The sequence below is a fragment of the Pundamilia nyererei genome, unplaced genomic scaffold, assembly GCF_000239375.1.
Source record: "Pundamilia nyererei isolate P.nyererei 1_Seehausen unplaced genomic scaffold, PunNye1.0 scaffold00079, whole genome shotgun sequence".
NCBI lineage: Eukaryota > Metazoa > Chordata > Actinopteri > Cichliformes > Cichlidae > Pundamilia > Pundamilia nyererei.
In genome coordinates this window covers 387,964-415,750 of record NW_005187480.1, presented here as the reverse complement: position 1 = coordinate 415,750, position 27,787 = coordinate 387,964, and the positions used below count along the sequence as shown (strand labels likewise).

General features: G+C 44.7%; 1 protein-coding gene across 3 annotated transcripts in view; it reads left to right on the top strand.

The window, feature by feature from the left end:
• Window positions 1-27,787, top strand: part of LOC102196931 (transcription factor COE3) — a 139,708-nt gene that overhangs the window by 101,313 nt on the left and 10,608 nt on the right. For all 3 annotated transcript variants that reach the window (XM_013912039.1, XM_005737733.2, XM_005737731.2), the window contains exons 11-13: window positions 12,225-12,313; window positions 24,147-24,212; window positions 24,870-25,044. In XM_013912039.1, coding sequence (XP_013767493.1) covers window positions 12,225-12,313; window positions 24,147-24,212; window positions 24,870-25,044 — 330 coding nt within the window. The remainder of the gene's footprint in view (window positions 1-12,224; window positions 12,314-24,146; window positions 24,213-24,869; window positions 25,045-27,787) is intronic.

Genomic DNA, 27,787 nt, shown 5'->3' with positions numbered 1-27,787 from the left:
AGTGGTTTCTGAGCAGATCTAGCCTTTTTAAGGAAGTTGTAGGCATCTTAGATAGGTTCCAGGATTTTGTCTAGTTGTGCTAAAGCCTTTAAAGGCTGTAGTCTGTAGTCCTTGAGGAAGTTGCACAAGTTCCTTGAGAGTGTACAAATGGGGTTTAAAAAGATTTTATGCATCCTTTACAGAGTCTGAAGACTGTTCCAGCAGTTGGAGATGCTCCAGGACACCTTGGTCAGGTTTCAGTGGTCTTTAAGGAGGTTAAAGGGACTTGAAGGATCTAGATTTTGTAAGGAGGTCGTAGGTATCAGTAAGCAGTCTTAAGCTGATTTCAGCGGTCCTTGGAGAAGTTCCAGTGCTCCTAATTGTTATTAAGGTGGTTGAAGGGACCTTGAGGAGTTTCCAATGTTCCTCAAGCAGGCCAAGACTATTTAATGAGATTCCAGGGGTTATTAAAGAACTTCTTAATTATTTAGTTGGTGGTCCTTGAGGAAGTTGTAAACGTCCCTTGAGCAAGTTCCAGGGTTTTTAAATAGGTTGGAGGTGTCCTTGAGGAAGTTGTTGGGGTTTTCAGGATTCTCTCCAGTGGTTAGGTTGAAGTTCAGTGTGCGTACCTGCACATTTATACACCCTAAACGGGGAGATGGGTCTCTGCCAGCCAATCAGAGAGCAGCTCTTCTGTGAACATTCCCGTTAGTATTCCCTCGTTTCCTCCCCCGGCTGCTCTGCCTCTCCTGCTGCCTCTGAGCTGAAGGTGGAGTGACGAGCAGTGGGATCCGAGTGTTTCCCAGATTTCCCGTCTTCCTTCCTCTCTGCAGCTTTGAGCGGCTTCAGGATTTGATCCCGCGGCTTCGCTCGGAAAAACTGGCCAAAGGCAAGAAAGCTGAGCGGAATGACAAAAAGCCTGAGAGCTGAAAAGGTTCCTCCTCCTCCTCCTTGTCTTCCTCGCTAATCATCTGCACTGCAAGCAGATTACCACTGAGATACACAAATCACCTGACTCATTGTGCCACATTTAACGTTTATTTTTTATTCTATTTGCATTTAGTTTTGATGATAAATCCATTTTTACTTTAAACTGTTTTAATGTAAACTGAATAATTAAAAAGAAACACACAATCAGTAAATTTTAATATTTCTTGCCAGTTTTGTTTATTTTTTATTTTCCAGATTTAGATTTTTGTAGTTTTCTGATACTTCTGGGGTTTTTTTGTTTTTTTTTTTTTGTTTTTTTTTTTAGGACTTGTTTTTTGTTGGTTTTTTTTCACTTCTTTTACTTTTGCAGTTTAATGTTTTTGTAGTTTTATTGGATCTCCAGCTTTTTCAGGTTCACAGTATCTGTAGTATTTTGTGTAGTATTTACTGTGTACACTGTATTTTTGTAGTACTCTGTGATTCTAATGAGCACTTCTCTAGTACTGTGTAGTATACTTGCTGGATCTGTATCCTGCAGTGAAGCTGTAGTACTCCTGTAGTGCTCTGGCATGGTAGCTGTAGTACTCCTGGAGTGTAGCTGTAGTACTCCTGCAGTACTGTGTAGTTTTCCTGCAGGCCTGTGGTTTCTGGTGTTCCCGGTATCTCCCTCCACTCGGCTGTGGGTGTTGAGTCGCTGGTGCTGCCGGGTCCACACCTCCTCTGTGCTTGTAATGCACGGATCAATGCAGCCTGCGGGGGGGAGGCTCGGGGGAGGCGCGGGAGGGGAGCGGAGCTGTGGGATCGATGGGTGCTGAGTTATTGCGGCACTCGTCCACTGATTTTTAGAGAGCTGTGTTTTCCCAGGAAAGTCAATACCTCCAGGCTCCCCTCATTAATTTCAACCCCTCCATCCCCACTGCGCCTCCCTCCTCCCCCTCCTCCTGCAGCTGCACCTGGGGATCTGCAGCCCTGGAGAGAGAAGGGTGGAGGAGGAGGAGGAGGAGGAGGAAGACAGGGAGAGAGAAACTGAGATGATGAAGTCAGATGAAGGGGGAGAAGAGAGAAAAGGAGGGAGGTGTTGCAAACTAAGGTGATGAAGTCAGATCCTGGGGGGAGGACAAGGAGGGAGAGGAGGAGGGGTGGAGGAGAAAGAGGAGTAAGAGGAGGAGAAAGATGTGATCCCGGGTTTTAAAAAGCAGACAGAAGGAAAAATATTGATTCCTGATATGGAGATCATGTTTGCAGCAGATTATTGATGTAGTTCCTCCTCCAGGAACAAAAGTCTGTGCCCAGTGTGAGCAGGGAGGCCACGAACTGGAGGCAAACTGGAGGCGTTAACTGGAGGACACCCAGCACCAGTATCATCATCATCATCATCATCAGGCAGGCCTCAACATGCCTGACACCCCCCACCCCTTTTCTGTACACCTGGGAACTGCAGCTGCTCAGCTGTGTACACTCCAAAAGTATGTGGACACGTCAGCATTGCATCGAAGCACTCAGTGTCCGCATTGTTACAGCAGCTTCTCCAAACTGAGCACATCCTCTCTCGGCTGTTCTGTTCTACTTTTATGGAGCTGTTTGAGTTTTACTGAGCGTGTGTTTATCCTTTATTGGCTGTTTTCTCTGCTTCACCCTGTGGAACATTTTACTTACTCAGATTTTTGGTTTTGTTCTTTCTTGTAGAGATTTAACTCTAATGAGCCAAATTATTTCGTACTGGTTCTTTTTTCTTGTTATTTCTGCTGCTGTGGTGCAGAAATCAGTGTCTGTGGGTTTCATGGGTAATATGCTGGTTTCTGGATGTTTATATATACGTGTGAATATTTCATGATTTATACAGTAATTGTTACTTATACTGCATTTTTAGTCTTCTCCATTTTTCTGGGTTTTATTTGTTAATATTCTGGTTCTACAGGTTTGTAGTTTTTATGCTTCTGCAGCAGCTCATCCTTGTCCTCTCCTGCCCCCTCTGTGGAAAACTGAAGGTCAGAGGTCAGACTTACTTCCACACAGACTGGTAGAACTATCTGCTTAAAACTCGCAGTGTGTTATTCGAAGTAATGACAAACTTAGTTGAGAAAAACTCAAATCCAGGTCTCAATTTTTCAGCTGCCAGTTCCAGACCAGATGTTCCAAACCTGTTATTCCAGCTTCAGATCACCTTTGATATTCCAGGTCTGGTCTAGATGTTTTGGCAGATCTAAGGATGATTCCTGATCTGATATTCAGTTTTTTTCCCATGTTTAAGGAGGTTGTTTTTTCTGGAGTGCCCCGGATTTGTTCTGCAGTTTCTGTTTCATAGAAAATGAATCTTTCTGGATTTTTTCTGACGTTTCCTGCAGTTTCTAACTTTTTGTTTTCCTCATTCACGTGTTTGAGATGTTACGTGTGATTTAAGCGCAGCCGGACTTGCTTAAACAGGTACTATGCACAAGGTTTTTTTGTTTTTGTTAAAATGGCGTGTTGTAGTTTTTCTCTCCTTTTAGAGAACGGGTGGTTTAGTGTCTCTGCACTTTGGGGCTTTTAATGATTTCAGATCTGTTTCTGAGGTGAAGTTTCTTGTTTCCACCTCCGAGCTGGAGCACTGTAGCAAATGTAGCTCCCAGCTCTGGTTTTAAATGCTGCTTCAGAACAAAATACCTCAGAGGTAGCCGGTCCCTTGTCTCCTGCAGGGAAACGTACTGCAGTGATGTTACGCGATAATCCTCACGGTGGTGGTTTTTAAGTTACTGGGATGCACCCTCCACTCGTCCCCTCTCCGCTCCGTGTTTTTTTTGTTGGTGGTTTTCCGGTGTGGGCGTTGGGATCCCTCTGGGACCGGCCCTGAGATTAAGCAGCTCTGCAAATAAAATCCACTCCACTTACTTGGATAATTGTTTTACTGGAATAACTAAAGGATTCAGTGTTTTTCTGTGGATGCAAAGGTCAAACTTCTGCTGATTTAGTGCCGCCCTCCTCACGCTCTCCCAGTGCTCAGTGACGGCTGACGAATCTCAGTTTATCCTGTTTGTTCTCCATCTTACTTCTCCTCTTCATGGAAAAGTCAGAGGTCAGAGGTCAAGCCTACATAGGCAGCCTGAGTGATACTCCGAGTGTTTTACAGGTCTGACTATTCCAGGTCTAAACATGATGATCTTGAAGATGTTTGACGTTGTTTATGTTGCTGCGTTCATTAAATAAACGAAGGAGCTGTAGCGTTGCCCAAACTGAGCTTAATTTAACCACCTGATCATTTGGGATGACATCACTAGAACGGACCAATCAGTGAACCTGTATGCCCTCGTGTGATGCAGACCTGGTTCATTAATAGTAAGTCTGAACTCAAATGCAACTTCCTCACTCTGAGCTCCTCTCTCAAAGTACAATGAAGCACTTTGTAAGTTCTGCTCTTCCTCCTCCTCCTCCTCCTCGGCACACATGGAAAACATTAGCAGATTCTTCCAGAGGGTTCGCTGAAGGTCTGCGAGCGTGTAACCAAGAGGCCGGCGTTACACCTCCAACCTCAGCTGGAGGAGAGGAGGAGGAGGCGCTCCCTCTGTTTTCGCTGTTCCCCCCTCTCCTGTCGACACGTCTGAGGCACCGTTCGCTAATTGACTTCTGAATTTTTATTGTTTAATTACTGTCGCAGTAACACATGGAGGCAATTATCTGTAGCCTGCTCGGGATCGGCTTACAGCGGCTGACGGAAACAAAGAGAGGACGAGGCAAACGCCGTTTATGGCAGGACTCGCAGTGAGGACAGAACTCATAATTCAGCTCGAAAAACCTCCGTCTGAACCACCGAAACGTCACTTCAGCCTCGTCTTTTTATTGTATTTAACCCTCTCTGGCCCCGACAGCAACAATTTGCAAAGACAAAATGCTGGTTTACAGGAGGAGGGATTCAGTGCGCTTTAGTTTTGTAGTTTGTGGGTTTGTTTCATGTTGAGTTGAACAGACTAAGGGCCAGACGTACTAATCATGAGGCCACAGTTTGGTTATAAGTTCAGGATTTGCTCTCTCCAGAAACAACACAGCTAACGAGCCTGCAGCTGCTTTACTGCAGCTCAGACCAGCGTTTAAACCTGGAGTCAGTTTTAGAATAACTCTGACACAAACACCTGGCAGAAAGCACAGATCACTCCCCCGCTCTGATCCTGGTTCTGATAGAGGTCTTTCCTGTTTTATGGGAGTTCTTCCTTCCCACCATCGCCAAGTGCTGCTCACGGGGGATCGTGGAATCTCTCTCCAGTTGTCTCTCCAGGGTCTTTACCTTATAATATAAGGCACTTTGTTGGTCGTTTGTTGATCTATTAAGGAAATTTCTGTGAATTGAAATTAAGATTTTGGCTGGTCGGAGCCATTAGCGCACGGCACGAGGAGCAAATTCCTGGGTAAAAACCGTGTTGCTCTCAGTGCCCCAGTGATTGGCCGTTCAGGTTTGTGACTCAGCTGTAGCTTTATTTAAAAACCGTCAGTTCTTGTGTTTTTGTTTTAGTGACGTCTAAATCTCGAATAAACATCATCTTCATTTTGTGTTGAAAGCTCACATCTGTGCGACGCCCAGAATAACTCCAGCAGATGTTTAAGGAGACGTGCTTCAGATGTTACCTGTGATTTAAGCACAGTCGGACCTGCGGCGGCGTTATTTCTTCTTCACAAGCGTCAGACCTGTTTGCAGCACAGAGGGCGAGGCGAGGAGGCGGATTAAAAGTGAGGCGCTTGCATCAGTCAGTGGAGTCATTAACACCCTCCTCCACCTCCTACACCCGCCTCTGCTGCAATCGATGCTCATAGAAATTTCATGAACTTTAAACAGTGATTGACAGGCAGCTCCGGCCCCGGCCGCCGCCAACGCCGCGCCCTCACAGAGTGTATGAAGTGACAAAAGTTACTGGAACATGAATTAACTGACCGTCGTGTGTGTGTCATGTAAAGTCTCATTAATAGAAACTTGATTATCTAATTAAAATCTTTAAGATGAAGAGCTCGCGGCCTGATGTTGGACAGATGTTCAGCAGATTATTCACTGTGAAGGTTCATAAAAGCAGAATTTTGGTTTGGGTGTTCCTAATAAAGTGATCAGCGAGTTTGTGTTACAGAGTCGGGATGTGACGCGTCAGGAAGCACGTCTCAGTCACTTAGCGGCGATCACATGGCAGCAATGAAACAACACGAGCGCTGTCGCGTCCCCGCCTTTGATCTCGCCTCTCGTGTCGTCTTTTAATAGACGGCAGAAGTGTGCTCTCCGCCGCGGGAATTCCTCGACTCTCAGCAGAGACGCACCACATTTCATATATCAAAGAGCTCCACTTTGGGAACGGGGACTTGTGGAACTAATGTCGGGTAATTAGCCATTTCTGCGGGGGCATTTTCGGCGGCCACTCCAGAAAATAATAACTTCTCAGGTGGGGGGCCTATTTCTTTGAGGCACTCTGCTCGGCCGGCTCTAATCACGGCGAGGTAATTATTCGCTGATTAACACGCGGCGTTGGGGCGGATGTTCGCTCTAATCACAGGGGCTGTTGCGTCAGCGACGGCTCTCGGAGGAGGAAGCAGAAGGGAGTGGGCGCTCATGTGGGTTATAGAGACGAGACGACGGTACCTGAAGATACCTGAAGACACCTGGCGGGTTCGGGAGGGCCGACTCTGATCTTCATCAGAAGATCGCGTCTTCATTGCGTAAAGAATGAAAGAAAAACATTTCAACATCAAACCAACACTGACTCCAAAATCCTCTGCAACACGGAATCATCCGCCACTGAAAGTAGTCCCCAAAGTGCAGATAGACTCAGAGTTCATACGTTTGATCTGTTTTTGCTCATTTTTATCTCTCTTTCCATTTTCTGCTTGTTTTACTTAAACACGTGCAGACATGTCCCCACAGGACCGGCCTCCTTGTCACACCAGTGTGCACATCCATGTAAAACAAACAAGCTGCAGAGGAAACTTTACGCTCGCTGTCATTTACAGACCTGCCTAGTCGCCCCTGCTCTCTGCGATGACTGAGTGATGATTTGAAAGTCGGAGCAGATCAATAATCCGCTGAAAAGATGCTTTCGGGGTGTTATGGCAGCCTGTCAGCATGCCCCCCACCCCAGCTGATGCTGGTTGGCCACTTGACAAGCAGAAAAACAAATCAGCGCGTCCACTTAAGGCTCGGCATGTCGTGCATCTGTCACACACACACACACACACACACACACTGAAGAAGGCGAGGAATCATCAGCAGTTGCGATCGGCGGGCCATGAGGCCAAACGCCGCCCTGACCTGCATCAATCATGCGGCCGGGGGAGATGGGAAATTGCAGCACACGTTACTGCGGGACGGATGAGCGGCGCCTATTTGAAATGATGAGAGTAATACAGGAGGAAACCACGCAGCACTGAAGTCTGCCGGCTCATCGGGGACACGAGAGCGCCTGCGACGAGGCCGTGAACGCCAAAACAAAAACGGTAAAGGTGAGCAGAGACCCTAAAGTGCGGATTTCATCTCCGGCTGGTAAATATATACAAACCAGCGGCGTGGAAAAGCAGATTCAGGGCGAGGAGCAGCAAATGAAAGATAAATGTAAACAGTAGTGAGGAGGAGGATGTAAACAGAGGCGGGCTCTCCTCTGAAGCACGGCGCCCTGCTGGATTGTGGGAGCCGAAGCGAGCGGGGTAATGAGCCTGCTGAGATGTTCCAGTAATCCGCCGTCCTCCCTCCCAGAGCTCTGATCCTCTGATCTGTGATCAGCCGCCATCTGCAGCCAGAAGCGGCGAATGATACCAGAGCGAGGAGAGGAAGAGGAAGCTTCCCCTTCAGCTCGCTGTCAGGGCGAAGCCGGACAGGTGAGAAGCACCAGGTGGTCAGTTTGACAGCAGGAGAAGCATCGAGACAAGAATCCAGATCTGCGGCTCCAGCTTTAAAACAAGCGCGTTTGATTCATTCGCTCTTCAGTGTGGCTGCACCCTTTCACAATAAAAGCTGTGTAATTAGGGATGCAGTGATTGAAAGTTTTCAGACTCATTTCCAGAATTTTAAGTCTGACCTTTAAGTTTTTGCCCAGTTTTTGTTTTTTCTGGGACTGTGTGTGTCACAGTATAGTTTTTAGCCGTCTCATGAAGCACTAGTGGTCACTTTAAAAAGCCTGAGCCCTCAGACCCATGGAGGTCCAGCATGGATACATTTTACATCCTCACTTTCATCCTGCAGCATTTCGCTCTGTTTTAAAGCCTTCTTTCTCATCCTGTTACTTTTTATCACCTTCTGTAAATTTTATGTGTCTCCTGCTTTTATTTGACTCTTTTTTTAAAGCTTCTGTCTTGATTGTTCAGACATTATTAATCGAGCAGTAGTTGCTGGGTGTTTGAGCAGGAAGTGAACGTTTCTCCTGTAAGTGCGTAAAATATCCTCCTCCTCTCCGACACTCCAGATATGCCGTGAAGAAATTAGTTTCAAATGTGATCCGCCTCCCCCGTCTTCTCTTCTCTTCCTCTCCTCAGTCACTTAGCGGTCTAATAACGGAGCGTGCCGCTCAGCAGGACGCCGGCCGACCGTTTGATCACCTTCACAGCGAGGGCAGAGAAAAGGATCCAAAGAGAGAGGGAGAGAGAGGGAGAGAGATAAATACTTGATGAAATATATAAAAAATCCCCTCCTCTCGCTCGCCTCTGTCTCTCCCGCTCTCCTCTCACCTCTGAATTATCTTCCTCTGCTCCTTTTCTGATTTATAAAAAGCATCAGACGGCAGGAGAAAGCGACGGCCGTGGCCTCCTCGCGCTGAACAAAGAGGAGCAGAGAAAAATCAATACAAATTACGATGGAGAAAGTGGCACTGATGCCTGGAATTGCAGCATATGTTTACACTAAATCAGGCAATCTGTCTTCATATGGGCGGTGTAATGCGTGGGGTGGGGGGAGGGGGGGTCAGGGTTCGCATTGCCAGCCGCCATTCTCCAATTACACTGGCTCCTTTGGAAGGAGGCGGTCTTTATCGATTGGCTGGGAGGAGCACGGGGCCCTGCAGGCAGCCAATGGGGTGCTGGGGTCAAAGTGCAGCAAGATTTTAATAAGGCAAAGTAATGGGCTTAATGCCTGTAGGGGGGTCGATCCCCATCAGAGGTTCATTAAAACTTCTGTCTTTGTTTCATTCTCCGTCTGTGGTCGTCTCCACCTCCAGCAACGATCGCAACCTCAGAGCGCCGTCACGTCTCTGGAGAGAGGCGTCTGAATGCAGATGTTTTATCAAACCAACTCGACTTATTGAGACACTCAATGTACTCATCAGAGCCCAGAGCGGTGTGGACTCGTCAGAGCCCAGGGCGGTGTGGACTCTACAAACCAGAGCAGCTCCTTTAGACCTTTCAGAATAAAACTTCTCATCAGTTTTTAAACTTCAGAAATAAACCACATCTGTCAGTGGCTGAATGTTGGTGTCCAAGAGTTTAAGTGTGAACCAAGCGTCAACCAAAGTGCAGTTCCTCTGACGTCCACCGGAGGCTCCAGGACTCAGTCCCCATAGACTCCCATGTAAACACGTTTACGACCAGAAGAATTTCTAATTTCCCCATTTACAACATTTTACCTGTTTAAATTATATTCAGGCTCAAAGTTTGTATTGTTAGGGGCGTGGCCTCTTTGACTTACAGTTGTATGGTTACAGTTCAGTTAGCTAGGCTTCCCCTCGACTAACTGAACTGGACCTCTGGGCTGTGTTTGTGCTGTTGGAGCCTTTTGGATAATTTTTAATGACCTGATCTGACCAATAAAAGGGCTGCTGTGAGGTCACTGTACTAACAGACCGTCTAAGAAATCTGAGGTCCGGTTTTGCTGAATTCTAGGATTTTATTTGGTTGTTGCTGAGCACTAATTGTCAGGTATTTGTGTCTGTGGATGCAGCTTGTTAGCATTAGTGTCACTACTTACACTGAAGAAACAACATGGTGGCAGGAAAGCTGCTGATGTTGGATGATATCACAGTGATAACATCCACACGTTTGGCGATGAGCCCATGTGCAGGAGGTTGACAGATAAAACCAGGCTTCTCAACCATGTACTTGTTCCTAAAACAATATTTTGTTTTCCAAACTTCAATATTTTGTATTTTATTTTTGTCATTGAGTAATAAAATTTTGTCAAGTGCTTGTGAAAAATGCCATATTAAAGTCATCCCAACACATAACAAGACGAATAAAGCAACTTTAATTCTGCTTTGAAGGCAAAACTAAAGTGAAAAAAACAGAAAATCTTCAAACCAGCAACTTGCAGACAGAAAATGTGTCCAAACTAAGGAGAGAGAGGACCAGGACAGAGATATGAGGCTCGTGTTCCCAGATTCTTTCCAAGACTTTTAGCACAGATCGGGGACTTGGATCTCAGAGATCTCGAAGAACTTTTGGCGCTGAGGAAGTTTCCGGGTTTTTTGATGTTTATCTGCAGACATGTCGCCTTCGATTGAACCACATCAGCATCATTTCTCAACATCTCGGATCAGCTCGGAGGTCAGAGAGGAGAATACTTCCTCTTCTGATGGAGGTGGCGAGTTAACCATCACAGACCCCCCCCCCTCCCTCCGAGTGTAAATGGGTTTTTTATTCTATTGCAGCAGTTCCCATAGTGCCTCTCACTTGTTTTATAAGTTGGGATGTATGTACGCAGCGTCAGGAGGCAATCCAGTTTGGGATTCACCGCTGATTGCTGCTCGTGTCGTCCCGGTGCATTATCTCCATTCATCCTCTGCTGCTCCGCATCCCCCCAAAAAGTCTCTTTGGGATCCTGCAATGAATCGCTCTTTCATTCGCGGCGGGCCGAGGTAATAGATTCAGGCCGCGCTGCTCTCTGCTTCCTCTCAGGGAGGCGGAGAGGCGAGGAATCCAACATGGCAGCCCCTGCGGCGAGGGCCACGTCCCTCAGCACTCTGTCACCCTTCAGATATCATCCCCACCCCAGTTGCAGCCTGAAAGCCCTTTTTCTCCTCCGCCGCCGCTTGAAACGGGCTCTGACAAATTTGATTTAGCAGCTCGCGGTCGCCCATTCCCGGGAAAAGAAAACAAATATTGTTATAATGGTAATAACATCTATTTGGAGCGCTGGCGACAAACGGCAGCGGGGCCCTTTGAAGGAGACCCCTCTGTGCCGCCGTATAGCTGCCTTATTCTTATTCATGAAAGCCACGGTTATGCATATTAGCGCAAACTAGCTATTCTACTCAGCAGCATTTGGAGTGTCAATCATCCTTACAGAATACAAGAGCCAACGGTGACAAAAGCGGAGTGGGCAAGATCGGCTGACAAATTGTCCCCAAAGTCAAATTTGACAGCCTTTTATGATTAATGGGCTTGATTATGGAGAAGTATCTCCCCGAACTCATTTCCGGGTGTTTCTCCAGCTCTGCTCAGTGCATATGGAGAGAGGAGGAGGAGGAGGAGGAAGGCAGATTGTTTGCGGAGGTGAATGAGTGGAGGAGAAAAGAAAAGAGAGAGAGGGCTCGGTGGAGGGGAGGCTGGATTGAATTAGCCGTGGAGGAGAGGTGGAGTGTGAGGTCTCGCACTTGATAAACAGCAACCGAGATAAGAGAGAGTGAGATCAGCTGACGGCGCTCGCTCGCCCTCTCCGTTAGCGCTCACCGCTAACACGAACCAACAGGAGATCAGAGGAGAGGGAGGTGAAACGATCCCTGCTGAGTTTAAACTTCAGGAAATGACAGGAAGTCAAGAAAAACCTGGCTTTTGCACGCGTGTGGAAAAAAAACGAGCACATTTCGACAATGTTGCATTAAAATTACATCTCACGAGTTGGGGACGTGTTTTTATTTTCTTCGATTTCAGCACAATCGCAGAAGAAGGAAAGGCTGAAATATGTTGTTAAAAAAAGACCATCCTGACCAGAGCAAAAGACTCAAAAAAGATGCAAAAGTACAGTAAGAGGTGCGACAGCTAGAAAAATAGGGAAAACTACCAGGACACATAAAAACTCCTGAATGATGCAAAGACACAGTTGGAAGATCTGAAAGTCCCACAAAAAAAATAAAACTACAACACGCAAAACAAACCTAGGACAATGCAGTGACACAGATACAACGTTAAAATGTGTCAAATACAACAATGAGAGGTCAAACTACCATGCAAAGAGACAAAAATACAGAAAAAGAAGAAAAAGGACTACAGGAACTACGGCAAAAGATAAACCTTTGAAAAAGAGACAAATGGAAGTACCAAAAAAGAGTAAAGTGACCACACAAAGATGATGATGAAGATGAAAGCTGCAGAACTGCAACAATCAGCTGAGTTCCTGTCAGACGCGTGTGGGGTTAAATAAACCCTCTCTCCTGTTTCTGTTTGTCCCGCAGCCTTGAACGAGCCCACCATCGACTACGGCTTCCAGAGGCTACAGAAGGTCATCCCTCGCCACCCCGGAGACCCTGAGAGGTTACCTAAGGTCAGTAAAGCCAACTCATTAACTTGCTGCTGTGGGTCAAAGGTCAGATTTAAGGCCAGGAGGTTGGCTTAAGTCTGGCAGGTATGACCCATAATGCACCTGTCATTCAAGGCTGCTGCTAATTGGGCGCTTTAATCGGGTTTAGGGCCACATTAAGGGCTGATTTCAAACTGAAGTGGCTTTTTGTCCCTCCATGGACGCCGTAGACCACCTGCGCTGTGAGCTGAAGGCTTCTAATGCAGCACAAGGCCGAACTCGAGTCGCCTGATTGGATTTGTTGGTTCTGCTCGGTACGCTCTTGGCACGGTGCGGCTCTCCTCGCTGCCAGCGGGCCAGATTGTTCCTGAGCCTTCAAACAGGAAACAGCTGTTTATGGGAGCAAATCCTGCTGCTGCTGCTGCTGCTGCTCTCGCTGCGTTTTGTTTCCCCTCAACTGGCGAGGAGGAGGGCGCGGATGGTCGTCAAGCGTGATCGGTTTGGCGATGTTTGGCTTCTCAGAAGCCCAGGGAGAGAAAAAAACATCAGAATTATGTAAATTAACTCTGGGACCTAAAAGTGGAGGAGGTGTAAAACATTTCATGAATTACAAAGTTTAACTAAACTTAATTTTTTAAAATGTCTCGTATAATCAAAGCTCCGTGCTCGATGCCTTTAACTAAAAAAGAAACATTTGATTTGATTAGTTTCCTTTGTGATTTGTGATGGACGTCAACATAGACGTCAAAACTCTTCATTAATTTTCAGTTTTCCTTTAAGCGTGCAAACTCTGGTTTTATTTTGTGCAACAAACTGGTCCACATGTGCCTCATTACTACAGGAAATACAAGCATCAGATACAATCAGATTGTGTCTTTATTAAAGAGAATGAACACAAAACTTTTGTTCCATTAAAACTTTAAAGCAGCTTTGTCCAGTTTCAGGAAGATCAAAAGGTCTTCTGAACATTTTCAGTTTAGTTTATCTGACGTGGACATAAACAAGTCTTATTCTGCTGGAAACGCTGCAGTCGCATGTTTAAAGTGTTGGATCTGTATGGTGTCACTGAGGGCGGGGATATCCTGTTTATCTGATCATCTCAGGCACACAAACCTTCTGTTTATGTGGGACAGCCAATCAGAAGACATGAGGGGTTGTATCACATAAAGATGGATTATTTTGAGGTCTGAATCATGCAAAGCTGCTCTGGTAGAGTCCAAGAAAGCTGGAGATGAGCAGAACTGACCACTGTGTGATGTTTGTCTAGTGTTAACTACCCCGGCTACACCAACTGTCCAAACATCACTGCTGTTTAGTTTTTTTAGAGATGTACGTTTCAGTTTTTAGAAATATACAATGGAAGCTCGCTATCTAACTTCCAGCAGCCTCCTAACTCGATTACAGCCTACATCTTATGTGAGAACGAGCACAGTGATCATTCCACTTTAGCTGGAAGAATTTGGACTGTTTTTAACTCTCAGCCTTTGTTTGTTTGTTTGTTGTTTGAAGAAGAGTTTGGACCTGAAAATGGCAGCAGAATGGAAAAACGAAGCCAATTTTTACGCCTTTATTTAAAGTTTATGGTGGTAAATTTGTATCTCTACGTGGAAGTGGAAACAGGGTCTGTTAAACTCTGCGGGCTTTTTGGAGACAGGCGGTGAGGAAGAGGGATTTAAAAGTGCAGAAATGCTCCTTTAAGACAAAGTCGAGAATATTGAAATCAGGGAGCTGGTGTCACCCACAGAACGACATTTGTATGCTCACACAGAGGCACGGCGTGCAGCCATCAGGCGTCCTGGTTAGTATGAAGAGATTATTCTGGCTGCAGCGGCTGCGAGGAGCTAACTGAGGCAGATTCTCTGAGGCAGCGAGCAGCGGCGGCTGGCGGCGAGTGTCAGATGGGCTCTGACACTCGAAAACAGCTGCCAAATTGAAACCATTTATCAAAATCTGACATCGGAGATCCAGTCACCAAAAAAGCAGTTTATTTGTAAATTGATACTAATAGCGAGCACACATTGTCTGGCCCCTTTGATGGCCTGATTTGCAGCCAGAGTGGGACGTCAAACACCCTCCTCCCTCATCCTCTCCCTTTAAATATTTATTTATTCAAAAGAAAACTCAATAAAGCTGCAGGTTTCTCCCTCCTGGACGTTTTGGAGGGAGAGGAATCACGGGAAGAGGAAGAGCGGCGCTCCGCGAGGTGACAGGACGGCGTGCTGGCAGTGACCGAGCAGCGACGGGTTAACTCGAGTTGTCACTTCTCTTTTGTTTTCACCTGCAGCTGCCGCTCTGCAGAGGACAGCAGCAGCAGCAGGTGTGGACAGAGATGTCTGGGCGGCTGGGTTTCGTTTTTGGACAGGCACGGCGCCGCTGAACAGATTGATTCGTTGTAGACGTCAGGTAGAGCATTATGGGAGCAGCAAGCAGGGTGAATATGGAAGCCAGAAGGAGAAACATCAGGCTGATTTCAGCTGAAAGATGGGGAAATGCCGTTCGGCCTAGCTTAGCAGGAAGCGCGATTAGGTGACGACCGTTCAGACACAATACTGAACAAAATGATCGTCTTAAGGTGGACCTCCTCTGCTCATTTCGCTTTCCAGCGCAATAATTTAGTCACACAATACAGAAATCAGCAGATAATAGGATTTTAACAAGAGTCGTGTTTAGAAGAGTACAGCTGGGCATGTATGTCGTGGTAACTTTGGGCTTTTAGGATTTTCTTGAACTGCTGCTAAAATACAAGAATTAGATCCATAAATCTGAATTTATTTTGGGTTTTCTCTGATCCACACAGGGTCAAAGGTTATATACAGGCTCAAATACAAACACCCTCACTAATGTTTGGTTAAACATCCCTTAGCAAGTTGCACCTTGACCAGATGCTTTTGGTAGCCATCGGCAAACTTCTGGCATAATTCTGGCTGCATATCTGACTGCACTTCTTAGCAGAACTGGTCGAGTTCATTTAAACTGGTTGGGTTTCTGGCACAGATCCGGCTTTAGGGCAGGCTTGAGCCTCGGTGGTTCCTGAACATCCTAAACAATTTCCTATCATCTGAGGGTGACAGTTTGGATCTTTTTCCAGCAAAGTGCTGACACATACGTATAACTGTGCTCACGTACAGTTGTTTGAACTGATAGAATCCGCAGTTGTTTAGAAATGGCTCAGACAGAACGTCCCAACTTGTGTATTACTAACCAAAACTAGCTTACTTATTTTTGCTGATGCATTAAAAGTCGTTTTGCAGTTGTTTATTAGCTGTAATTGTAATAAAATAAATGAGATTAAGCTATTTTATAATAATTTTTTAGTCATATTAGTCATAAAAGCTAAACTAACTTGACAGTTTATCTCTTTTAAAAGCTCTCATTCTCTGAACTTCACGACACATTTCAAACAGTTAGTCTTTTAGCTCCAAAGCTATGTCAAAAAAAACAACTGTTAGCTTCATGTGAGACGATATCTTGCTTCTATGTAGAAATGTAGAAGTAAGATTTTTAATTACTTCAGGTCATTATTGATTATTCTGCTTTTTCTTTATTGTGTAAATCATTGTTTGATCTTTAAAAATGGTACAAAGAAGAGAAAAATCTCCATCACAATATCTTGTTTTGTCCTGAGCTTCTAAACGCAATGCGCCCGCTAACGGACGGACGGACGCTGAGGTGTCCGCTTCCAGCCCAGCCAGGCTGGAAATGAAATTAGAGGGCTGAAAATGATCCAGGAGAAACCCCAGAGGTCATCAGTGACCAGTTGTCTTTCCCAGTTTGTCAAACTACCCAAACTAACTCTGTGTGTGCTGTGGACAGACATGAAACCGCACTCACGTTAATTTTAATTTGTCGTTTAATCAGGTTTCATATAATTTTATCTATAAAAGGGATCAGGTTATAAATGTTGGAGATTTGTTTAAAATACGGGACACCCTGTTGTTAAAAACAAACGCTACTGTTAACATGAGGTCCATGAAGATTTGTGAACCATGGGGTGGAGATTAAATGTGTTTAGCGTGTTGAGTGTGCACCTTTAGCTCTGATCATTGACCCTCATCCGGACTTGTGGGGGGGCGTCCGTCCGTTCAGGGATTATTAATTCCGGCCCACTTCATGAATGAGGAGATTTTCAGTATTCATTGAGAATAATGAGCAGAATTCAGTTCATGAGCTGAATTTCAATACGTTTCCTTTGAATGGAATTAACCCCACACCATGTCCCAGATCATTAGAATACCTCTACGCCTGATAATCGCTAATCTGAAGATCTGCCGTGATACTGCTCCCTTCCTCCTCCTCCTCCTCCTCCTCCTCCTCCTCCTGCAGGTCCATCCATATTTTATAGAGATCAGTGGGGCGGCGGCTGTATCTGTAGCTCTGCTCAGGGTGATTTATCATTGTTAAGGCCGCTGTCTGATGGCTTCTCCTCCAGGGTCACGCTGATCCCTGTTCGCCTCGCACCTCCTCAGCCACGGAGCCGGCCCCCTGTAATTAAGCCCCTAGAAACCAAATGGAAAAAAGAGAGAAAGAGGTAGGAGGAAGAAAAAAGGGGCGGAATATGTCAAGAGATGGACAGAAGAAGGGCAAGGGCACCAAGGCCACGAGGGTGCAGTCTCCAGAGGGTTTTTTTTTTAACGGTTATTTGGGAGGGAAACGAAGTACAGTAAGAGTGATTCCTAGTCTTAGATAGATTTTGCTCATATACCACTACAAGTTGAACTGCTTTAAAATATTTAACCGTGAATTTTATATCTTCATGACAGCGATATACAGTCATTTGTAATCCCCAGAAGCCCTCTTTGGGGATTAAGCTGCGCTCATTTAGTCACTTTTGCTGACATTTTAAACATTTTTTGTGACGTTTTCAATTCTGAACTGAAGTTTTAACACAGTCATGAGTAGAATGTGCAAAATAACTAAAAGTTTTTTTAATGACCTGAAATCAGTGACCAAGCTGATAAACACACCAGCAAAGTGTTTAACAACAAAAGCAGGCACAGTCTTAAGCTTTATTATATTACCATTAATCATTAGAGATGAGAAATTATTTGTCAGGAAAAAGGACTGTTAGTTAAATATTAAATATCAGTTTACTGTTTATTATTGACAAGTCTACTAGGGTACTTCTGCACTCACAGTTCAAAATATAAATCTTTATTTGTTTACGCTCGACCACAGAGCAGCCGTCAGTTCAAACTGAAACAAGCAGTTTCAGCTCCTCCCTCTTTGCACCAGCTTTATTTCAGATTGGCTGCTTCAGGTCTTAACATGAGGAATATTCTCACTAAATGACACAAAACATAGAAAAATTGTATAAATCTGAAAGTTTCCAGCAGTCTGCAGCCTGATCCTTTGGTTCAGAGGGATTACTGTCTATACACTGACGTCTTAATTAGAAATTTTAGTCAAGCTTAACATGAAAATCTACCTTTAGAAGAGGAAATGCTGACAGGAAACAAAGAAAAGCAAAATATTTGCCCTTTATTACTTAAATAGAGAATATGCCTGTATGCTGATGTGTTTCTCTACAGCACAATAGATCCACTTTAAGTAAAAGCATATATGTTTTAAGATTTCACGTCTGATAAAATGAATTTTCTGTAGTGTTTACTTACTTTAATTTATTGAGAGACATCTCTAGCCAGCTGATCGTCTATACTGGGTTCTTTTAGAGGAAAGAAAAAATGGCCTCAAATCTTAATAAAACAAAGGAGTTGCTTCCTGTTGGCTGCTCTGTGATACAGTGCTGTAACATGTCCACATGAACACACACACACCTACACAGGAGCTACGGGGAGGTTTCATGTGAAGAGAAGCACGAGTCTCAGTGGGTTTAATCAACGCAGCACTGAGGAGGAGGAGGAGGAGGAGGACCCACCTCGTTCTGGACTCACTGATGATGGTGAAACCCTCCCAGACTGAGATAAACTGGTCTGAACTGGAAAGCAAAGGTGTATGTGTTCAGCTGAATCCATCTGCCTCCCGTGGTGATGTTTGCATGTCGTTGTGGTTTTGTTTATTAAAATACAAGTAAGATTCAATGTGGCTGAAAGATGTTTGATGTCGAATTAGAATTTGCTTTAGTAAAATTAGTACATTTCAGAGGACACAGATTCGCGCTCAGTAATAGAGCTAAAGCACCTAAATAGTCTTATTGGTTCGCTGCTTTCTTCCTTTTTGTCAGAAGCAAAAGTGAGCAGCTATTTTAGGAATATATGGAGGGAGGTGGCCTCTTTGACATGGTGACACAGGCGGCTGTAGCTGCTAGCTGTCTGCTAGGCTTCACCTCAGCTAATTAAGTCTCTGAACTGGACCTGTGGACCGTGTTTGTGCTGGTGGAGTATTTCTAATAAGATTAACTGTCCAATAATATGGCTGCTGTGAGGTTACTGTAGTAACAGTTTAGCAGGAATCTTCATCTAAGTTATGTTTACATACAGTCCACAGATGCAAACAATAACATAGCTAGTTACTGTTAGCTGATAGCTTAGGACTCCCCTTTCGTCTAAATCTTGCGGCTCCAAAAACCAAACATAGCAGCAAAAAAGTTAATGTTTAAAAAAACAGTGGTTTACGTGACAGTGTCTGTATCAACTAACACTTTGGTTATGAGTTGCTGATAATCTTCCACAGAGGGACAATCCAAAGTGCAGGAATGTGTTTTCATTTCCTCACAGGAAGTCTTCACACCATTATTCTCTACACATTTTAATTGCTGTCTCTTCATGAGCTTCAAGTTCATTTATCAAATCAGATGAACATGAGCAGCCTGTTTTTGAACTGTCGCACACAAACGTTTAATTTCAGGCACTGCTAAAAGGCAAAGAGCCATTCCACTGATTTTACCCCCACCATAAATAAATACATTTTATGTAGTTACGATGTCGACCACTGTTTTTCTTTTAGATTTTTTTGTGTTTATGCTTTCTAGAAGCATTCTTTTGTTCTGCAATTCAGTTTTTATAAATATATTTTTAAAATAATTTTCATCGACTTATTTTCACATTTTTTTCTCCAATATTTTTATGGTGTTTTTGTATTTTTTTCCCCTCTTTATTCGTAACTTCCACTCAGAGTTGCAGTTATTGAAGTATTGAAAATCAAATGTAGTGAAGTTTGGTGAAACGGCGACTCGCACATTGGAGCGAGCGTCTGAGCAGCCAATCATTAACCAGCCAGATGTTCGAGCCCAATGATCCAATCAGCTGCCTTCGTCTCTCAGCTGTTTCATATGTCCACTTAGCCTCCACCCCCCCCCCCACTCCCCACCATCCATCTCCTTTCAGCTGAAGGGAAACACCCAGAGACCCTCTTCATCCTCATCTTCATCTCCCATCCCTCCTCTCTCCTCCATCTTCTCCCACATTCCCCACACTCCTCCTCCTCCTGCTGGAGGTGTGGGTCAGTGATAAGAGATGATGATGATGATAACTGGGAGCCAGTGCATTACCGCATCGATCGGGGCCTTTCAGCGCCGTTAAAGCGCCCGGCGCTCTGATTGCCGGCACTCGCTCTGACAGGAATCCGATGGCGCTGTCTGTGTATGTGTGTGTGTGTGTGTGTGTGTGTAAAGGGTGTGGCCTGGCCGCTGTTAGTGTGTGTGTGTGTGTGATGGCGTGAATAAGGATGTATGGCGGTGTGGCGTGGAGTCAATTAGTTGCTCCGACAGGAAGAAACAGATCGAGCAGCAGGAGGGAGGAAATCTGATCCGAAGGAGGAAAACAAAAGAAAATAAACAAAAACAGGAAAAACCGTTTTCGTTCAGTCAGCAGGAAACACCAACTCTTCTTCTTCTGTTCACGTTTGTTCTGCTTCCTCTTCCTTCCTCTTTTTATACTTCCTGTTGTATTTTCCCTTCATCTTAATTTTTCTAAAACTCCTTCATTTTTTCTATTTTTATTTTGTTCTGCTTCCTTTGTTGTTACTTTTGTTCATTCTGTCTTCTCCTCTTCTTCTGTTTTTATTGTTCTCTTTGTCTCTCTCTGTTTTCTGTTTTCTCTCGTCCATCTTTTCCCTTTTGTGCCGTCTTGTTCTCTTATTTTTCTCCTCTTCTTCATCCTTTTTTCTTCTACTCCTTCCTTTACTCTGTTTTTCTCTGTTATGGTTTTTCTGTTTCTCCTCCTCTGTCTTCTCCTCCCTCGTTCTTCTTCTTGTGTTACTTCTTTTGTTTCTTCTGTTCTCCACTTCCTTTTTATGTTCTGTTTCTGCTCCTGTCTCTCCTTCCTGTTTTCATGTTGTTCTTTTCTTATTCTGAGTAGTAGTACTACTAGTACAGCGCCTAATTCACAAATCACAGAGAGCCCACCAACAAATGAACAAGTGCAAGTACACACACACACACACACACACACACACACACACACACACACACACACACACACACACACACACACACTGAGCAGCAGCAGCGAGGCCTCGGAGGCGTCATTAACTTGAGAAGGCTGTTGTGTCTGTCAGAAGCTAATGAAAATAGAAGGAGGACACACACACCCAAACACACAAAAACACAGACATACACACAGAGCGGCTGAAGTCTTTTCTGTGTGTGTGAGGTTTTAGTGTCTGCCAACTGTATATTTAACGTGTGTATGTTTGAGTATGTACGGTTGTGTGTAAGTAACTGTGTGTGTGTGTGTGTGAGAGAGAGACGGGCAGCTGCTGCGTGGCGTCTCGCTGCCGCAGCCGACCGAAGGAGACATTAACTAACTTCTGTTTTCTAATGGAGATTAATGAAGCCAGAGAACCCACACACACACACACACACACACACACACACACACACACACACACAGAAGCACACGCATAGAAACAGAAACACACACAGAGAAATGCACACACATACATAAAAACACGCACACAGAAACACGCTGGCAGAGATGTGGTTTCACCTGTCAGGCTGATTATTTGGGGTTATAGTTTGAAAAAGAAAAAACAGGGAGCTGGAAGGAAATAGGACAGGAGGGAAGGAAAGCAAGAAAGGCAATGAAGGACTGAGGAAAGGAGAGAATTAAGGAGTGATGAGAGAAGGAAAAAAGGAAGACGGGAAATAAGTAGCAAAGGATTCGTGCTTCCGATCTTCCTTCCTAGACAGTAATCTAGGCAGAAAGGTGGGAAGGAAGGAACATCAGTGAGTGGAGGATAAAGGAGGAAAGGGAGCAGAAAAATAACATGAGGAAATGAAGGAGATAAATAATAAAAGGAAAGATGGAAGGAGGGAAGGAAAGACACCATGAATGAAGACAGGAATATAGAAAAATGAAAAGAAGGGGGGAAAGGAAGGAATGTGGAAGACAGGTAGGAGGGAAGGAAGGGAGAAAGGGGATGACACAAGAAAGAAAAACCAAAATCAGTAGGAAGAAAGGAATGAAAAAGATGAAAGGCAAGAAGATGGGAAGGAAGGAGGATAGGAAAAAGGTAAATGAGATGGAAAAGGAATGCAGAGGAGGACACACAGAAGGAAAGACAGTAGGAAGGAACAAAAGTAGACTCGAGAAAAGGGAAGGAATACAGAGGACAGGAAAGAAGGAGGAATAGAAGCAAGGAAAGATGAAGAAGGAAGAGAGGGGGAGAAAAGAATGAAAGAAAGATCGGTAACCAAAGTTAAAAAAGAGAGACAGTAGGAAGGAACACACGAAGTCAGGAAAGAGGAAGATGGGACAAAGGCAGGAAAATAAGGAGGTAGGGAAGGAAGAAAGGAAACAGGGAGCAAAGAGAAGAACGAGCAGAGCTCATCAAACAGCTGATTCTGGTGTAAACAAACAGTGATGCGTTCACTTCGCCGTTCAAGCTTCAGGTCAAGGAAAAAAGCGTCCGCGTGCTGGACCGTTGCCCCCGAGGTCATCGCCTGTCGTGGGAAACGGAGACCTTCGTGTGTCAAAGGCCGGTTCGCTGCCAACTCAGAGGAAGCGCTCTGATTGGCCAGGGAGGGAACACAAAGTGCGTCTCTGGAGACGTTTTTGTTTAGAAGCTGCGGCTCCAGCAGAAAGTTAAAATGCAATAAAAAAAATCAGTAGAATCCAAAGTAGAAATCCCCTTTAATCTCTGCGTTCTGCAGTGAAACTCGACAGAAATAAGAAGGCGCAGATTTGAGCGGCAGGAGTGATTCGTGCTGACAGCCGCGAGACGAGGGAAACGTTTCTGCTCGGCGGCTTCGACAGCAGCAGAATCTCTAATGCTGAGTTCAAAGATGCGGTTCAGGGTCAGCCGCACATTCATAATCACAGGTGGAAGGAGCTCTCGCACTCCTTTACTTCATATTAGAGCTGCACCGCTGCTCTGTGGAGGGACAGTTTAATGCTGCTGAACAACAAATCGACAAATTTCAGCCTCAAGAAAAAATAACCAGAGGTCCAGGAAGTACACCGATCCGCTGACATGCCAGACGAATGCCAGGAAGCTTCATTCACTTTAGTTCAATGCATGAAATGTTTGTATTTGTTCTCATTGGCCAGTTTCAGGAAGCCTGCTGAGGGCATCAGACGCTGCCATTAAGCTGCTCTTTAACCTTTTAAAGCCTGAACCATGATGACTCGATGACAAATCAAAAAATAATTATTAACTATTCATTTGCATATATGAGTTTTTATTTGTATCATATTTGTGTTTTGTTTGTTTTTTTGCAATTTATTTATATTTGTTGTGGGGAAAAAAAGTCTCACTGTTGATGTAGAAGTCTCAAAGAAAATCAAATATACTAGAAACAGTGAAGAAATGGAAAGGGCAAAAAAGGAAATAATAACTGATGAAAGGATAAAAGCAAGGAAGGAAAGACAGGAGGGAAAAGGAGACGACGGAACAAAAGTGAAGGAAACCTGTGACGTGCTGATGTCAGCGAACCTTTCAGAGAGGGGTGTAGGTTCAGGGTCGGGGGGCCGGGGGAGGCGCACGGGGCCGAATCTCAAGTTGACGTCAGTTCCCGTCAGTTTCCTCGCTGCCTCGAACTTTCGGGAACAGCGTCTGCAGTGCGGTCGGAGCTCTGATGGCTGAACCTAGAGAGTGGCAGCCGTCACCTCCTCCTCCTCTTCCTTCATCACTTCACGTGAAAAACAAGCCTCCCTCTCTCCCTCTCCTGCTGTAATACCTCAGGGAGATCCAGCAGAGGCCTCCACCTCCCCACTGCTGCTCCTCTGGGACTCCACACCTCCTCCTCCCTCTGTCAGCTGATCATCCTCAGGCTTTCCTGTGTCTCCATTCAGCGCTTTGTTTACATCACCTTTTTTCCTCCCTTGTTTCCTTATTTCACCTTTTACCTTTATATTTCCCTTCCTCACTTCCTTCCTTCTTGCATTCTTTCTTTCATTAATGGTTTTTCTTGTTTCCTCACCTTTCCTTGTTTCTTTCCATCCCTTCTCTGTTTCTTCCTCCCCCCTTGTTTCCTTTCCTGTTCCTTCTTGTTTCCTTCTGTTGATATCATTTATTTATCCCTGTCCATTTAAATGTTTTTACTTGCATTTTTTTCTGACTTTAATTTTCCCTAATGTTCCCTTCATTTTGTTTAATTTCCTTCCCCTTATCCCTTATTTCTTTCCTTGTTTCCTTTTGTAATTTTTTCTTCCTTTTTTCCATCCTGTATTCCTTTCTTTCTCCTGTCTCCTTTTCTCATTTCCTTATTTTATTTCTCTTTTTTGGTTCTTTCCTTCCTTTCCTCTTTTTTTTTACCCATCACCCCCTCTTCTTGTGTTTGTATTCACTTGTTTATCAGTCACATTATTAAACCCAGACTCTCAGATTGGACGCTTCCTCTCCTGTAGGCTGAATGGAAAATGTGTGTGTGTGAGAATATGGCTTCCTGCTGATTCTTCTTCTGTCCTCCTTGTGTTGTGTTTTCTGTTAAACCTCCCTTTTTTTTGTCTTTTTTCAGGAAGTGCTGCTGAAGCGAGCGGCCGACCTGGTGGAAGCTCTGTACGGGATGCCGCACAATAACCAGGTGAGGGAGCACCTTCACTTTGACCTTTGGCCTCTTCAAACTCAAACACATGAGGATCAGTGAAACATCCCATCACAAACCTCAGGATATATCTCAGAAATAAATGATGAGTAATGATAAGAAAAATGTAATAGTGAGGCTCTAACAGAGGACAGAAATCCCAGACTCCTGAATGAAAAACTGTGTTAGACTTCATACGTCTAACAGAATCCCTGCATTTACTACACTGACAGCTTCCCCTGGGCCATTCAGACAATTAACTAATGCTGTCCCCCCACACCTCACCCCTGCCCACCCACCTCACCAATCACCTCACTCTGAGTAACCCTCATCACTTTGCAACTATTTTGTTCTCCAATGTGTGAGTTCTAATCTTTTTGTATATATATGTCCAGACAATCACCTTCTACTGAAGCGCAAACATCCATGTGGGGTTTTACTAAATTTTTCAGTGACTATTTACGTTGCTCACACTTCAATATGACATAAAAACAAGAGATTCAAAAAATGTCAAACTTCAACATCATCATACGTCCCGTGAACTCTAAATTTAGTTCACTGGTGGGAACCGCAGAACTGAGATTCACTGCTGTCCAACATTTTCATGCCAACAGTAACTCTTACAAAATAATGTCCCGTCCTCCCCTCTCCTCGCAGGAAATCATCCTGAAGCGAGCGGCCGACCTCACCGAGGCGCTCTACAGCGTCCCTCGCAGTCACAACCAGCTGCCGTCGCTCACTGGCTCAGCCGCTCACTCGGGGATGATGGGAGTGAACTCATTCAGCAGTCAGCTCGCCGTCAACATCTCCGAGGCCTCGCAGGCCGACCAAGGTGAGAGCGCGCTGCTACCCATGATCCTCTAGGGAGGATGTGGAGGCCTCATGGTTTACGCCGCATCACAAGTGTGCTCAGTAGACTGCATTAAAGACAAATGGAGGCCAAGTAGACTTTGTTGACCAGCAGGGTTGACTGTCCACTAGAATCCAGCAGAGACAGGGAGTTTAGTATCGTTAAGTAAAGTCCAACAAACGTTTTTAGGGTCCAACTTTATTGAGAGTCTGAGAGTTAAAAAGAGTCTTTAGAAGAGTCCAGTAGACTGGAGTGGTTTAGCGGACGTCAGGAAAGTTCACTGGACGTCATTGAATTTCTGTAGAGTCCTACAGGATACTTCACTAGAGTTCATGAAACAATGTATGACTTCCATGTAGGGTTCAAGTTCACACATCTCTTTCAGTTATAAAACCACACATTTTAGTTTGAGTGGATGCAAGCGTCCATAGATTACCAAAGGGCTCCACAAAGTTATTTTTATAGACTATTTTCAGCAGCACATGAATTCATGTTTATTGTTTTAGTACCTGCTATCAGACACAGTCAAAATAAACAAGAGCACGTTCACTGAAGTGTTTCTACAAGTTTTTGGACGTCAGTGGAAATCTGATATATCTCAGTTCTTGTTAGCAGATACGTTCGGTGGTGTTTCCACTGTAGCTCTGTGGGTTTGTTATCCTCAGTGTTTCCTTTCAGCAGTCAGTTCTGCTTCTGTCAGGAACGCTCAGGAAAACATGCAGCAAACAGCTTGTGAACGCGTCGACAGGAAGCAGATCGAGCTGCTTTTACTCCCCGGACACCCCCCCTCCACTTCGACCACAAACCGTGGCCTGGTTTTCCCATCGGCCCCACAGCGAACACCTTACAGGAATCTATGAGGTCATGGGAAACGAGGTAGCAGCCATGCTGAAAATTCATAACTGTGGTCCAGTCGGAAACATTACACCGAGGATCTAATGCCGTCCTCCCCGCTGTTATGAAGTATGAAATGGCTCTGTGTGCCCCTTGCAATTATCCACCGTGATTAAAACATTAATAAAAACAGCAGCTCTCGAGCCCAGACCTTATCAGGCGGACGAGGCAGGTAATTTACAGCTCCAATTCAGCTCGGCCTGCTCAGCATCATGTCATCGTCCTGCAGGATGAAGGCTTTTTCCTCTGGAGTCTGTCTTTGTCAGAGTTTATGGGGTCACGAGGGAAGCCTGATACCAGGAAAAATACCCCCAAAACATGTTTTTACTTACCTGCCCACTTTCAGCCTTCTTTATAACTTTGCATGTAAAGCTTACAGAATCATGGATAAGGCTTAATTGTTTTTGAAGATGTGTATTCTCACTTCCAAGTAAATTCCCTGAATACCTGTCGCCCTTGTACTACTAGCCATAAACAACAGCAGCTAATGTTAGCTTAAAAATAGTCCACTAACTGCTAATGCTATCAAACTACTATTTCCCAGCAGAACACAGAGTAAGGACAGGAACTAGCACTGATGTGGCTCCATAGTGTTAGTGAGGAAGCAGGTTAAAGTTAGCTAACTGTTAAGTGATATGTTGGCTAGCAAGTAGTTTTTCTGCTTTGGTTAGTACTAAAATTAGCTAACTCTAGCCAGAAGAAATTGAGTTTTGTCTAATCAGGAATTTTGGCAGTCACAGAGCATTTGAGTCATAAAAAGAGGACAAACTACTAGCTATCCAGCATAGAAAAATGCTGTCTTTAGTAAATGAAGTTTGCTAACTCTCAGACATTGATTGAACGGGTTGTTTTAATTTAAAAATTAGTGAATGCTACAATTTTACCAGCAACATATTCTTGCTGCATTGCTAAATTACAGCTAGCTGGCTAGGCTTAGCTTGCTTCCTAACATTATTGCTATCATAGAGGCACTACCTGATGATTTTTGTTGTCAGTACACTAATACTCAGATATCTGATACATATGTTATTTAAACTAGTATAATTACAGTACATACAGTAGAGTAGCAGCAGGATTTTTCTGATTTTAGACAGAGAACCGTCATGGGTTTATACAGAAGGCAAAGAAATTAAAAATATAGAGCTTAAATCCGTTAAAGTGACAAAAACAGTATATAAATAAATTTTTAACTGATAAAAAAGTTATTAACTCTGAAAGAGCTTTTCTAGTCGTTAATTTTTGTCATTAAACAGTGAAATCCAAACTGTCCGTTAACCAGCTCATCTGCACTGCTCTGCAGCAAACACGTTTCAGGCTTCGGTGTGAATGAGCGCGCAGGATGTGACCTGCGTCCGATCTGCTTCCCACGCTGCTGTGGCGAAATGGATAGGGAGAGGGAACGCACCAAGACAAACACCACCCAACACTCAGTCCATTTGTTAAGGCATTATTTTTTTTATTACAGAACAATCCTTACATTTACTCTGAGTGCTCGGCCGCTCCCTGCACTCTGCTACTCCACATGTGTTTCCCATCGCCGCCTCTCCTCGCCCTTGTCCCTGGGCAGCGCTCCATCAGCCGCTCCTGCTGGGAATTGCGTTGGCCCGAAATGGGAAGTTGGGGGAAAGGGAAAGAGGGTGGAGGGTGAGGCGAGAGAGAGGGCGTAATGTGCTACTTGGCACTCTGTTAGCTCTGCTAAGTGAGCTCGTCCCGAGGTCGGTGGGAACTGTGGAGCCTCGGGAGGGGGTCAGAGGTCAGGCTGAGTGCTGCGGGAACATTGGTATTCAATGCATCTTGGATGAGGGTCAATCAGTGGGAGCATGGGGGGGGG